At 37.0% G+C, this 14,243-nt stretch overlaps 1 protein-coding gene and 1 long non-coding RNA gene across 2 annotated transcripts; one reads left to right on the top strand and one right to left on the bottom strand.

Annotated features, from left to right (window-relative positions):
* Window positions 1-1,379: 1,379 nt before the first annotated feature.
* On the bottom strand, window positions 1,380-2,141 carry LOC147760283 (uncharacterized). Its single transcript, XR_015330890.1, has 3 exons — window positions 1,973-2,141; window positions 1,753-1,815; window positions 1,380-1,557 (listed from the first exon to the last, which is right to left on the bottom strand). It is a non-coding gene; the product is annotated as an uncharacterized LOC147760283 (long non-coding RNA).
* An 8,706-nt stretch (window positions 2,142-10,847) lies between these two features.
* Window positions 10,848-14,222, top strand: LOC106172655 (uncharacterized). Its single transcript, XM_013553448.2, has 4 exons — window positions 10,848-11,192; window positions 11,906-12,040; window positions 12,376-12,558; window positions 12,876-14,222. The coding sequence occupies exons 1-4, from the start codon at window positions 10,976-10,978 to the stop codon at window positions 13,979-13,981; spliced, it is 1,641 nt and encodes a 546-aa protein (XP_013408902.1). The 5' UTR covers window positions 10,848-10,975; the 3' UTR covers window positions 13,982-14,222.
* The last annotated feature ends 21 nt before the right edge of the window (window positions 14,223-14,243 follow it).

Below are 14,243 nucleotides of genomic sequence, written 5' to 3'. Positions count from 1 at the left end.
AGTCGTAGATATTTTCTCGCAGTTCAACATCATGTCCCAGTATATATACACATTTCATCGCAGTGAATATAATTTTCATATTCAAAAGCGTCCGAATGGAAAATGGATGAAAGAGAGCCAAGGCAGGATGCCTTTGAAATTCTACCGTGATAATTTTACAGCGGAAGAACGCGCACCTATTACGAGAGTAGCGATCCACTGGCGTCATCACACACCCCCAAAGGAAGAAGTTTTACTGCCTCCGTACGACTTGAATAGCTACTACCCCCAAGCTCTCCTCGAAGGCATTTGCCACTCGGGTGGGTTTGACATTTGCCCAGACCACTGCAGGTATTTCAGTAAAAGCAGCATTCATAGAAACCTGTTCAATTTTGAATACTCCGACTGGACGTGGGATCCTGCTTGTGACAGGGCTCAGAAAAACACTATGCGGATGTTAAGCGTTTAATTGAATATTACAGATTAAATGATATGAACATATTTGGTGAAAAAACAGCTGGTGTTGCATGTGAACGTATCTTCAGGTCGGTTAAAGTGGACAAAAGCAAAGCCCGCACGAAAATGCAGTAGTACTGAGGTAGTATTGGGGTAGCATAAAAACATTAGTGCAGTAATGGTGGGGAGCATGTTTGTGTAGAAATGCAGTATACTCTATTGCAATTTTACGCCAAAAATCAGAAAGGGTTGTTTAGAGAGTAGCATTAATACAGTAGATTAGCAGCATGATAGAAGCATGCTTCAAATATGCTAATTAGCTTCCAAATCTACTACGGTGAAGCTGAGAAAAAGCATTATGCATATGCTGCGCTACACTGGCGCGCATCGAATACTTCAACGATACTCCGCAGAGGTAGATTTGGAGTGTATAAGAAAATGCACTACTTCAATAGTACATCACTGAGGCAGTTTTGAAGTATATTAGTAAGTATATTAATAAATACATAAATTCATAAATCGCTAAAGGCAATATTACAGTATATTCAGTTAGCAGCACAATTAATAAGCACTCATCGCATTTATTGATTTTTAGCTTTGACAGATATTTTATTCTTTATTTTATCTTTTATTTATATTTTTGATGTAAGCACATTAGAGCAGTGTTAGTAGTAGTTTAGATAGAGAACAATGTTAAATTGTAACATTTAAAGCTGAATATATTATTATTATTATTATTATTATTATTTTTATTATTATATTAGGGAATGCTGGCGTATTGCTCATCAGAGTTAGTATATATATATATATATATATATATATATATATATATATATATATATATATATATATAAAGAATGTCCCTGCTCTGCTGAACAGAGGCAGCTCTTAGGTATATGCAAAAGTAACGTTTTCTACATGCAGTATACAGTAAATTCAACAGACACCATTAAATTGATAATCAGCAGATAGCTTCATTTCGTCCATTCGGTCTATACATCAAGAACAAGACGGACAGAAGTTTATTAATTACTAATTTTTCATACAAAATTTCAGTATTTCTCAAAAATTCGCTTTCTCGTGACAAATATTGAATCCACTTGTCCTCATGTGTGATCTGATCTGGGGTCCCAAAAAAATCAAATAAGAAAAAAATAAATATCTGAGTTCCAGTGCACTTGACTGTTTTTCTATAAAGTCTTTAAGTTTAATAGAAACCAAGATATTTAAAACCACTTTTTACAACATAGACTGGCATTGAGTGTTAAACATAGTTTTTGGGACAGAAGGTTAGATAACATATAGCTAAAAACACACCTGTTGTTCTCCCATGACGAATATAGCATCCATACGTCCTTATCTGAGGTTTCAACTGGGCTCCTAAAAATCAAATAAAACTATCAATATAGTTCCAGTTCACCTGATCGTTTACTGGAAAGTCTAAAACTATAACAGCACCCGAAATATTTAAAAGCGCCTTCACTGAGTGGATTCATAAAAATGTTATTCTGCAATGATTACATAGCTAAAAGCACACCTGTTCATTTTTTCTTCTATACATGAATAGGACGTCAGCCACAGTTTGCCTTGGGCTGCGGGACTGATTTGAGCACAAGTGTCTGAAATATACAACAGATAAAACATAATAAGAAAAATAAGGTTAACACTGCCCTTTATTCGTCTTTATATCATAAGCAACATTTGCTAATAAAAAACAATCTGGCCTTCCATCTTTCATTCATCTCGGTCTTGGATTTTTCAGCTGTAGTTAGATTAATAGTGTCGATGGCTTTCCACAAAAGCAACACCCCGATTTTTTCAGAAGTTTCTTCTATCATTATCATTATTTCATTTGTTGGTGGGATTATGCATATTTCTTTCATATTTTATAAATAACTTATTCAAGTTGAATATTTCGCTTAAAGAAATACACCACACAGCTTATTGTAATAATCAAATAACTTTATTAACCAAACGGTACTAAAATATGCCAAACCATGTGTCAAAAAAGTATGCTCACACAGCAAAAAGTACGTGCTGACTTATGAACTGGTCCTATATAGTGGCATAATCGAACCAGATATCTTCATCTGTTGCGTCGGTTAATATTGGTCTACCAGATAGAGGCTTGTCCAATACATGATGAGTTTGGCGCCATTTTGCTACCAGTTTGGACAATTGACTTGGTGCTGCTTTTTTGTTGCCTTGCAATCTGTCTCTTTGGCACCCCAGTACGATGACTTCCCATTATTTGCCATCTGATTACCTCGTTGAGTCCTCTTCTAACCATTGGTTGGTCCAAAATAACAAATTGTGCCCATGAAACTAGCCAAACTGGAATTTCCTCATGGCATGGCCAAACTGTGTTTTTCGCAAGTGGCACCCCCATTGCATATTCTTTCGTGTCCAACCGTAAATAGTACTCTAATGTCACGGTCCAGTATTTCAAAGTTAAAACAAGAGAAATATCTAGCTACTGTACAAATTTTGCCTCAATAAAAATTTTGGTTGCTGAGAAATTCGAGAAATAAGAAAGTGTTGCCTAACTTATGAGCATCAGTGTACATGTATATGTGATTTACAAGTACATATTGTAAAGGAACCTATATCGGTAAATGGTCAGCACTTTATGTTTTAATTGTGTGCCTCTTTTTAATATTTGAGCAACCAATCATAACCATGGCATCTCTGTGCATGTTACAGTCGCTGGACAAATGCTATTATTAATACAGGCAACAATTTGCTACATTGTTATTATTGTTAAAACGATTAGGATAGAGGGGTTATATAATAAAAGCGGCCTGGTTTGGCCAAATCACGAACAAACAATATTCCTTGTTACCTTCTTTCTTGCTATGAATGAGACTATAAAAGTTTGTGGTACACTGAGATGGAGGAGACATAAATACCACAATTCCCGGGGCCCTTAGCGGGGGAGGGGGGAGGGTAGGTTTCGAATTCGTAGACCCCTCCTTCAAATAATCTTGGATCCGCTCCTCTTAACTTCAACATATGACAGTGTTATACATGCATACTTTGTATTAATTTTATGTTTAGAGCGCTCCTTCAGCAACACAATGATATATAAATCAATGTTATATCTTGTTTAGATCCTATATTATCAATGATTTATTTCCCATACCCCTTTTTTTTTCGGCAATTGAGCTTACACCCCTCCCTTTAGTACAGTACTTGTATCATTCAGTAATATCACAAACTGTGAAATAAACTGTCAGAGCTCCATAAAAAATAAGTAATAAATATGAAAATGATCAAAAATGCCCCAAAACCGTACTCTTGTGACACTTACTTTGAATACAAAAAATGTATTTGTTCGTATGAAATCATGAAAATACTTAAAATTTGACCTCATTTCAAATTCGACGCCGTTTTATTTTGACCTCATTCCTTGTCATATATACGTTATAAGCTTTATAATAGATGAGTGCTTCAGCTTCACAACGATATTCAAATCACAGTAATACCTTACTTAGATTTCATAATTGTAATACAAAGTCATGCGTAGCATTAAATTTAAAGCTGATACCGCGGTTCGCCACCACCAGTGTAGTTAAAATGTGTAGGTCACCAATGGTTTGATAAGTAAGAAATTTTCAATAAAGTACCAAATTTCTATATGAATCTGCTACTGCATTGGGTTCAATTATAGCAAAATCAAAAAGTTAGTCAAATGGGATTCTACAGATACCAAAAATTGATGAACAGCTGTGTGACTTCAATTTTTACAGTATGGGTCGTTGGTTTGGGGAAAACTGAAAAGGTTATGTATAAAGCTTTAAGGAACCTAATGGAAGATTAAATAGAAAAAAAAATGAGGCATTCAGCATATTTTCTTGTTCAGATTTTTTTATCTAAGATTGTCGGGTGTCTTATAAGCCCGAGGGGCTGGGTGATCTACTCATATGAGACGTTAATAAATCACGATAATGACAATTCGGACGCTGTCAGCTTTTGATATGATCTACCTGTAAACCACTCGAGGCGAGACCGTAGTCTCATGACATCTGTTGTGGGGGTACATGTACAAAAAAAAAAAAAAAAAAAAAAAAAGTCAGATATGGATCAAGACATACATTCCTTGACAATAACATATGGATCTTATATTTTGCTGGTCACTAGCTAAATATGGAAGAACACATCTCTACGGTATGCCCGTATGTTCTCTTGTTGGTGTGGCGTTGCTAATAGCACCTCCTAATGTCAGATACCTGGTCTAGTTTAAACTGTTAGTTAAACTGGCCTTCTAATTGATTTTATCAAAAGCAAATTGAGTACCTATACCTGTCCAAGCCCAACACCAAAGGCTCTATTCCCATAGATTTTAGATCGATCTATCCCCGCGGGGAGTCTCACTAGATTACTTTCAGATAATCCGACTTAAATGTCCGTCCCGCCTACTACAAGTTGTAAGGAGGTAATTAACTTTCGTGTCCGCCCGGCTGACAGCTATTTAGCGCGAACCCCCAGGGAGTTAGGTCGATCTAAAGTAGGTCGATCTAATCTATGGAAATGGGGTGAAAGACAAACAAAGGAGTAGGAAGACGGTCAGCTGTTGCCCCAAGACAAACAACTGAAGTAATTATGCTTGTTATAGTTTGGGAGACGGTCAGCTCGTAATGAGTTTAAGTGGCCATTTCCATAGATATTTGGATCGGTCTATCTTCCTGGGGAGTCTCATTAATTGCGATCACCTAACCATCTTAAATGTCTGTCACGGCTGTCACGGCTTTACTGGGTGGGACAGACATTTAAGACGGTTAAGTTGTTAGCAATTCAGTGAGACTCCTCAGGGATATAGATCGATCCAAACAGCTGTGGGAATGGCCTCTTAGGCTCTGTTCTCACAACTTTTAGATCGATCTATCACCGCGGGGAGTCTCACTAGATTACTGTCAGATAATCCCCCTTAAGTGTCCGTCCCCGCCTACTACAAGCTTTAAGAGGTAATTAACTTTCGTGTCCGCCCGGCTGACAGCTATTTAGCGTGAACCCCCAGGGAGTTAGGTCGATCCAATGTAGGTCGATCTAATCTATGAGAATGGGGTGTTAGACTGAGTTCCCATCCCTAGATCGATCCAACTGTATCGGTCTTACTTCATGGGAATATAGGCTAAATTGCTATCAGCGTAAGCGGCTGTCACGCCCACTGATTGACTAGGGGGTACATAACTTCCAAGCACGCTAGGCCTCCAGTCGTTTATTACCCCCTAAAAACTTAAGACGAGGCGTGACAGATATCTATTTAAGCCGCATTTTAGTGAGAATCCCCGTGAAGATATATCGATCCAAATTTAGTACGATAGTCTCTTAGAAAAGTCTCTTAGACTGGGTTCCCACAGATATAGATCGATCCATCTGGAGCGACCTAACTCCCTGGGGGTTCACGCTAAATTGCTGTCAGGTTCCGGGAGCCGAACGCGCAAGAAAGTTAATTACCTCCTTACAGCTTCTAGTAGGCGGGATAAACATTTAAGCCGATTAAGCTGGTCTAGTGAGACTCCCCAAGGGGATAGATCGATCTAAATATCTGTGGGAATGGTATCTTTAGTGACGGCTGTGGGCGGAGTCAGGTGACAGCATATGCGATGGACAGGAGATATTAATTATGGCTGTCCATTGACATAACTCGTATTGGAAGACTGCCATTGATACACCCGAGAGACCGTCGAAGACGGTGGGGATCCGCGCCTGCCTATGACAACGACATTTTGTGAGCTGGGAATGCATCGAAAAATTGCTATTCTCACTGGCCGGAGTAATATGGCTTCCATATTCAAAATCTTCAGTGGGATGTTTATAATTAGTACGATCTCCCTGATATGCATTTTACTGTGGAACAAATTACTACTGGTTCATATTTTAAAAATGAGTGCTACCCAGAATCTAGACGGTTATGCAGTGGGTATTGCTAACCCATGGGCAACTGTCCCAAGCTTTGAGGTCTTCGTTCGCATGTGCTCAGCCAAAAAGGATATCTATGACAAAATACTGATACCCAGTATGAAGTTATTCTGGCCAAATGATACTCGGCTGGTAGTTGTATTGGATAACGAGACCAAAAGTGATCATCTTTGTGGAGAGGAACTGCGTAACAGGTACCCTTACCCGAAAGTATTTTATGAAAATCCCTCGAAAGCCTACAACAACCACGGACACGATCGACAACAATGGTCGATGTTTTACCCGGAGAATTACACTAACGCTGAATACGTCGGATTTGTGGATACGGATACTTTATTCGTGTCAACTGTCACGCCAGAGGATCTCTTCCTAAACGGAAAACCCGTAGTCATTGGAGTTTATGGAAGTTTACTTAATAGCTGGTGGAGAGGAGTAGCCCTGAAGACAAGTAAACTGTTTGGAAAACCAGAGGTAATGAAATGCATGGGGTATTTTCCCGTCATTGTGAAAGTTGAACACATCGTTAAATTGCGACATTACCTCGAAAAACGACACAATAAACCATTTGATGATATATTTAAAGAGTATACAGTCGTAGATATTTTCTCACAGTTCAACATCATGTGCCAGTATATATACACATTTCATCGCAGTGAATACAATTTTCGTATTCAAAAGCGTCCGAATGGAAACTGGATGAAAGAAAGCCAAGGCAGGATGCCTTTGAAATTCTACCGTGATAATTTTACAGCGAAGGAACGCACACCTATTACGAGAGTAGCAATCCACTGGCGTTACCACGCACCCCAAAAGGACGAAGTTTTACTGCCTCCGTACAATTTAAAAAGCTACTACCCCCAAGCTCTCCTCGAAGGCATTTGCCACTCGGGTGGGTTTGACATTTGCCCTGACCACTGCAGGTATTTCAATAAAAGCAACATTCATAGAAATCTTTTCAATTTTGAATACTCCGACTGGACGTGGGATCCTGCTTGTGACAGGGCTCAGAAAAAACACTATGCGGATGTTAAGCGTTTAATTGAATATTACAGATTAAACGATATGAACATATTTGGTGAAAAAACAGCTGATGTCGCTTGTGAACGTATCTTCAGGTCGGTAAAAGTGGACATAAGCAAAGTTATTCATTAGCAAATGATAAAAACTCAAATTATCGGCCTACACTTCTTATGTCCAGTGTGTGTATATACGTACCTGTATGCTGGTCACGGTAATATCCCACAATTATATTCTGTAGACATTATAAGTGTTGATATTATCATCATTAAGTCATAAATAATATATGAGCGTGGTATGATACTAAAGATAGTTATGATTTAATTGGCGTTGGAACATACATGTAATTATGCATTATCTTTGTTGTGAAAAGGTGATAGGACAAGGGCAGCTGGTCCCCGTTTCATAAAAAAAAAAAAACAAAAAAAAAAAAAAAAACAAAAAACAAACAAACAAAAAAAAAAAAAAAAACTTAAGTCGGTTTCCCCGACTAAGAGCTTCGTTACCAACGTAATTAAGTCCTTACGTCACTAAGTACCGTTACACAAAGAATCTAAAAGGTCGCTTACGTCGTTTTTTTCTTAGCTGCTAGTTGACGAAGCCTAGCCTCCTCGGGAGGAGACTTAATTAAGTCAGCAAACTCAACTAAAACTCGGTAAATTACAGCATAAACAACAAAAATTTGGAAAGAACATACCCCCTAAGCTAATGTTTTACTGTTATTTGAAGTTGTATTGAAATTAAAATAATCAATAAAGTTCAAAAACAAACTTTGTTTATGTTTAAATGATTTATATTGATGATAAACGATCGTTCTCGGTCGAAAAAGGTCATGGGACTTCGATCATGTCAGGGATTTTTACACCTGCTTTTCTTGAAGAGTTTCTCGTGCGCGTCGACTACGGTAAGCACACTGAGCTAGGACTTTAGATTCATTGTGAAACACGCCTAGACGACTGCAGCGTAGTCGACCTACCTTGGTCACTCAGCTCGAGCTAGTCAACTACGGATTTAAGTTTCTTTGTGAAACGGGGGCCTGGACTAATTCCGACTCCTCAACAGTACAAGTTTGGATTGATCATTTATATGTAGGCCTAAGGGATGACAACTCTTCATTTTGGTGGGGAAAGTACCAGAAAACGAAACTCTCTTGGGGTTAACGGCAATTTCCCACACTTACAATGGTTTATCAGCCCGGGAGCCACTGGTCTGCCGCTAGGTGGCTATTAAACAAACCGGAAGTTCGAGAATTTGAATTGGGCAATATTTTTTTAGATTTATAGGGTGTCATAAACGGTGTATTATCTCGGCTATTAACGTACTTGGGGTTACAATATGTACATTGTCATATTGAGAAATACATTTCGAATAATGTGAGATGACCCAAAAGTTGATCTACAGCATATTTAATGTTGAAAAATAAGTTTGAAATCGAAATATTATTAAAGCTATTACGGAAGTTCGTTTTTGATTTTGATTTTTGTACCTATAGAGGCCTCCGCACAACTTGAAATTACTACAAGTTGTGGAAAATTTATTCAGCTTTCTGTCAATGTAAACATGTAAAGAACTTTGCCTTAAGCTGTGAATGGCACAAATCAATTCACGGCCATGTCAGCCTGAAAACTCTCACTTACGATATCCGCATATAAGCCTCGCTTTGACTTAGTGCTTTCTCATGAGCTTCAGTCTCGTTTTAGTTTTTCCTTCACACAGTATTACTTATATAGAGCAACTGGGTATTGGGGACAATGAAATAATTTTTTTCTTGGCACTTACCACGGTGCTAATACAAATGAAATTTAACATTTTTTTCATTGTAGATAAACCTTTTTATTACATGAGGCCAACTGATGAGGGTATTCCTTTCATTAAATATGAAAAATAACAAATGAAAGACAATTTACATTTAATCACATTGCTAAATATTTTATTTTAATTTTACATAAAATTCAACTAGCCTGAAATATTTTACCAGTGAGACATGTACATTGCAAAATAGTTATTTTACATTACATTGTACATTAATTACCCAGTAGGTGATAATTCAATGCTACTTTACTTGATTGGTACACATTTATATATATTTAACCATCTAACACACAATTTCCCTTTACACAGTGGACCAGAATTTTTACAAATAATATAATTTCATAAATTTTCCCAAAGATGTCATGTTAATTTTCTTTCAGTGATACCAGGTATCGATCCATATTTGCATTTGAATAAACTTGTTTTACTTGTATTCTGATAAGTAGATATTATCTACCAGTATAAGCTACACATATATAAAAAAAACCTGCACAGTAAAAATAAAACAATGTATTGTTAACTTAGTTGCACATACACTTTTAACTAACTTCATGTGGTTAAAACCTAAATTGATTTCACAAACTGCATTTCTATGTACTGATAACCAATAACTATTTATATTAGCAAGAGCACACATTTTTCATCCCTTAGAAGTATCCCAGAGGTTGTGGTGTTCATTGCCACACAGCATTTGGAAATGATGGGCGCTTTTGTTATGATAATTGCACGGCAAAAGGAATAATCCTGGTCCCAATCATGCTATTCAAGCCTAGAATAAATAATAGAGTTTTTAAAAGAATATCATAAAAAAATTCTAACTACATTTATCAATTGCTCACACACATACACACTGAAATTTATCATAATTTATTGCAATCTTTGTAATAGGTAAACTGTAACAATCAATCTTAAACAGCACTATATTTACAATCTTTACCTTAAACTGCACTATTTATACTTAATTCATAACAGTGATTATTAAAAAAACATTTGAAACTGAACTTTGGGCAAAGTTGCACACCCATCATAATTCAAAAACCCAATTTGAATCAAGGCATGAAAAAATTAGAAAACACATGCAAGTCAGAGCACCACATCACTATCATATGCCCTCATCATTGAAGAGCCTGTTTCATTTAATGTACATACACACATACATATATTATTCACCTTTTTTAAACTTGCATTTTTATGACATTCTTCTCCTCAAAACCCCCAACCAATGCAATAAAACTTATTTTGTGTTTACATGTTTTTTTTCTAAAAAAGTTAACACAATTGATACATTTAACCCCCCCCCCCGCCCCCAGCAAAAAAGACATAATTTACGATTCATATATTTCAAAACATGCATATGGTTAGTTTACAATACTGTATCTTTCACAACTACTGGTACCAATGCCCCCCCCCCTCCCCACCGCTTTGCAAACAAGTACTGGTACACCACGATATGCACATACAGGGGTACGTATACGTGTATTCAGGTTGGATGACAATGTTATTTCGCAATCCACTTCATCCTTTTCACATTAAAACACGAAGAAATTGCATGAGAAGCCAAGATTCAAACATTTCACTTATACGGTGGCATTCATTCCATGCATGAGACCAGAAAGCCACTGCCATCACTCGATCAACTAAATGATAGGTACCCGGCACGGTGAATTCTTGCAGTCGGATAGCCCACGTGACACCCATGTGCGCGCGCAGAAAAAAACCGCGTGGGGGCAAACTCCCTAGCAACCGCGATCAGTCTATGTATAAGACGTGAAGCAGACAAGAGATAAAGATGCCAAAAACTTGCTGTATAGTTGGCTGTTCTTCGAGAAAACACAAAGGAAGTGAAATCAAGTTTTTTGTAATACCTAATGAGAAATTCAGAAGGGAAAAATGGCTGTCAGCAATAAACAGGGCAAGGATAAATAGCGACGGCAGTGTTGACAGATCAAAACTATGGTCGCCGCGAGGAAGTTCCTCTTATGTCTGCTCTTTGCACTTTCTAACAGGTTAGATGGGTTTTGAATTCTTTTTAGAGTAGAATATCATATTAATACTACATCTGTGCTAATGGCACCTGCTGACATGGCTAAATCAACGATTTTATCATTGTTCAACTTCAAATAATTCCAGACTGTCGTTAAATTGTGCAGAGTTTTATTTATCTTGGTTTTCTTTATGGAAATTTACAAATCTTGCCAAACTGACACTAACAGCTGTTGAAAGCTGTTTGAGTCAGATCGACCAGCTTCCCGTTAATTATTGCAAGGTAAGGTGTTCAGCTACCCACCTGTGTGATAATGATCAGCCATGCCTTTTGTTCAATACTGCTACCGTACTGTGTAGTTATAGATCAGTTAAGCTGTTAGTGTCAGGTCAATCAGTTTCCTATGAATTAGGGCAAGGAAAGGTGCTTTAATTGATGTTCACCTGTGTGATAATGATCAGTGTGAAATAATTTTGGGTTGACACCTTGTTGGCACAATTACAGGCCAGAGCTGTGCATTAAATAAGTCTATATATGTGTCTTTTAAATTTGGAGTTTTTTTATGTCAAATCAAAACAAAGCTGGTGCCAAACACTTGAAATCTTTAGGAAAGTACAATTAACTTTCGTCATAATAAAAAGTCCAAATAATGACATAGTTCACAAATTTTAACTGTCAATAACTGTAAATAAAAGTACAAAAAAATTAGTAACAATTCTTTTTGTTTTTCTTTAGGTCTCAGAGTCAATGATCCTACACACCCTGATTACGTGCCAAATGTATTTCCCACCACAAGTGCTCGGGTGATCCAAAATGCAGAGATGAAAGTGGATCGATATGAAAGGATTGTAAATCGCTCACAAACCAATGGTGAGTGCCGTTGTCACGAATATTACTTAAACAAGTATCTAGTAAGCTGTCTGCTGAAAAAAAAAATGGTTACAAAGTGTATGAAACACATCAGCATGTTACATGTTCACATATAGCTCCCTAGAATAAGCATCCAAAGTTTCCTAGAAAAATTTGATTAAACCCATATTGTCAGTTTTCTATTGAAAGATTATATTGAAAGAATATGGAATGTTTCTTTTAGTGCTTAATTCTTTGAACATTTTGAAATTGATTTTTGAAAAGATATCACACAAATTGCTTTCATTAATTCTAATGTCTGCTTTTCAGTTTAAATCCTTATTCTTTCATTACAGTTCATGATCCTCCAGCAAAGAAGAGATTGATGATGCGTGATCCCACAAACTGTACCATCATGCCTGAAACTGCAGACTCCCCCAGCCTAGTAGAATCCTCAGATGATGTTACTGGCCACCCTAACTGTGTAGAAGATCTGTCAACCTGTGAAAATCTTGCCAACTGTAGAGATGAAACTAGGTGTAAGTAATATTAAATTTAAAAGAACAACTTCATAGTTGTTGCAGATGATACTGCTTATTTTTTTTCCGGAGACTTGCATGAATAAAACTTTTGTAGATTTGAAATTACAATCCAGTGCATGATATCTTAATTTTTAAACATGATCTGAGGTTTTATTATGTTTCTTTACTACTAGAGTGCAAATTTTAAAACAGGTAGTTTAACTTTAATATAAACAACATAAACAATTGCTTTTTATTAGCTTATTATTGACAATGACTGCACAGATGAAAAACAAAGTAGTAGTTCATCTAATAGTTTTGAATTCCCATTTCAGCAAAGGCACCAGAAACACCAGAAGAAGCCAGAGGTTTTTCAAAGTCACTTGAAGAATCTGAAAGAGAGATGTTTCTCCTAGAAATCTCTAATCTTCGAGAGGAAAGAGACAATGCGCTTGCAAAGGTGGCAGTTCTGGAAAGTATGATGAATGGTTCTTCAACTTTGTCATCTGTGTCTGTGGAAGGGAACGATGAGGCTTGCAAAATGTTGACGGGATTGTCGTGGAATTATTTTTTGAAGTTGTTTTTGTTCCTGAGCCATTGTTTTCCAAGTGAAGGTGTAAAGTGTAGTATTCCTTTGAGGGAACAACTATTTTTAACACTTGTCAAGTTAAAGCACAATGTTTCTTTTGACTTTCTGTCACATCTCAGGGGTTTGCCCAAGTCCACGATGATAGATAACTTTTGGAAGTGGATTGATCTGATGCATCAGAAGTTGGATTTTTTAGTTCAGCCACAGGACAGGGAATCTGTATTGGCTACAATTCCTCCCGTTTTTAAGTCAAAATTCCCTAGATTGACTTCGATTATTGATTGCTTTGAGATCTTTATTGATGCCCCCAGGAATTTATTAGCTCGGGCACAGTGTTACAGCCAGTACAAAAAACATTGTACCATCAAATTTTTTATATCATGTACACCTTTAGGGGCAATTAATTTTATTTCAAGAGCGTGGGGTGGGAGGGCAACAGATAAAAAAATAGTAAGGGACTCTGGGTTTATAAGTTCGGACATACATTTGCCTGGTGACCAGATTTTAGCGGATAGGGGGTTCACACTTAAAGATGACTTTGCATCAAGGTGTGGTGCTGAACTACTTACTCCTGCATTTACGAAAGGGAAAGGAGGACAATTGCCAGCTAAGGAATTGGAAATTTCACGAAAAATAGCATCTGTGAGAATCCACATAGAGCGCGTTATTGGTCTATTAAAAAACAGATATTGCATTTTGAAGGGCCCTTTGCCCCTTCGTTTTCTTCAAAGTATAAGGGATGAGAACATGGACATGAATTTAGCCAACTGTGATAAAATTATACAAGTGTGCTGTTGTTTGTTGAACATGGGTGACGGAATTGTGTATAAAGAAGGGTCAAAAGAAGAGTGAAGCGTATAGGACATAAGTGAAGTAGCTAGGGGTTTACAGAATTGGGTCATTTTTTATATTATGTATAAATTAAATGAATCGTGTATCTTTAGAACAGTGGTGCTCAACTGTGGTCTAGTAAGAGTAGTTTGCTTTGCTGCCCTTTATCTATGTGCTAATGTAGCATCAATTTTTGCTGTACTGTTGTGTTACTGTATAGTTTTTATAAACAGAATGGATAAAGGTTTCACTTTTGAGGGATTTGAATAAAACTATAAATTTC

This window comes from Lingula anatina, chromosome 8 (assembly GCF_051362555.1).
Source record: "Lingula anatina isolate TDL-2025a chromosome 8, LinAna3.0, whole genome shotgun sequence".
NCBI classification, from domain to species: domain Eukaryota; kingdom Metazoa; phylum Brachiopoda; class Lingulata; order Lingulida; family Lingulidae; genus Lingula; species Lingula anatina.
The sequence above is the reverse complement of the archived record's forward strand: the minus strand, read 5'-3'. Positions and strand labels throughout refer to the sequence as shown.

Excerpts from the sequence above, each read along its gene's own strand:
- LOC106172655 (XM_013553448.2), top strand. The coding sequence starts at position 10,976 with ATGCCAAAAACTTGCTGTATAGTTGGCTGTTCTTCGAGAAAACACAAA. Across the intron at positions 11,193-11,905 it reads CTCTTTGCACTTTCTAACAG|GTCTCAGAGTCAATGATCCT; the intron begins GTTAGATGGGTT and ends GTTTTTCTTTAG. Across the intron at positions 12,041-12,375 it reads AAATCGCTCACAAACCAATG|TTCATGATCCTCCAGCAAAG; the intron begins GTGAGTGCCGTT and ends CTTTCATTACAG.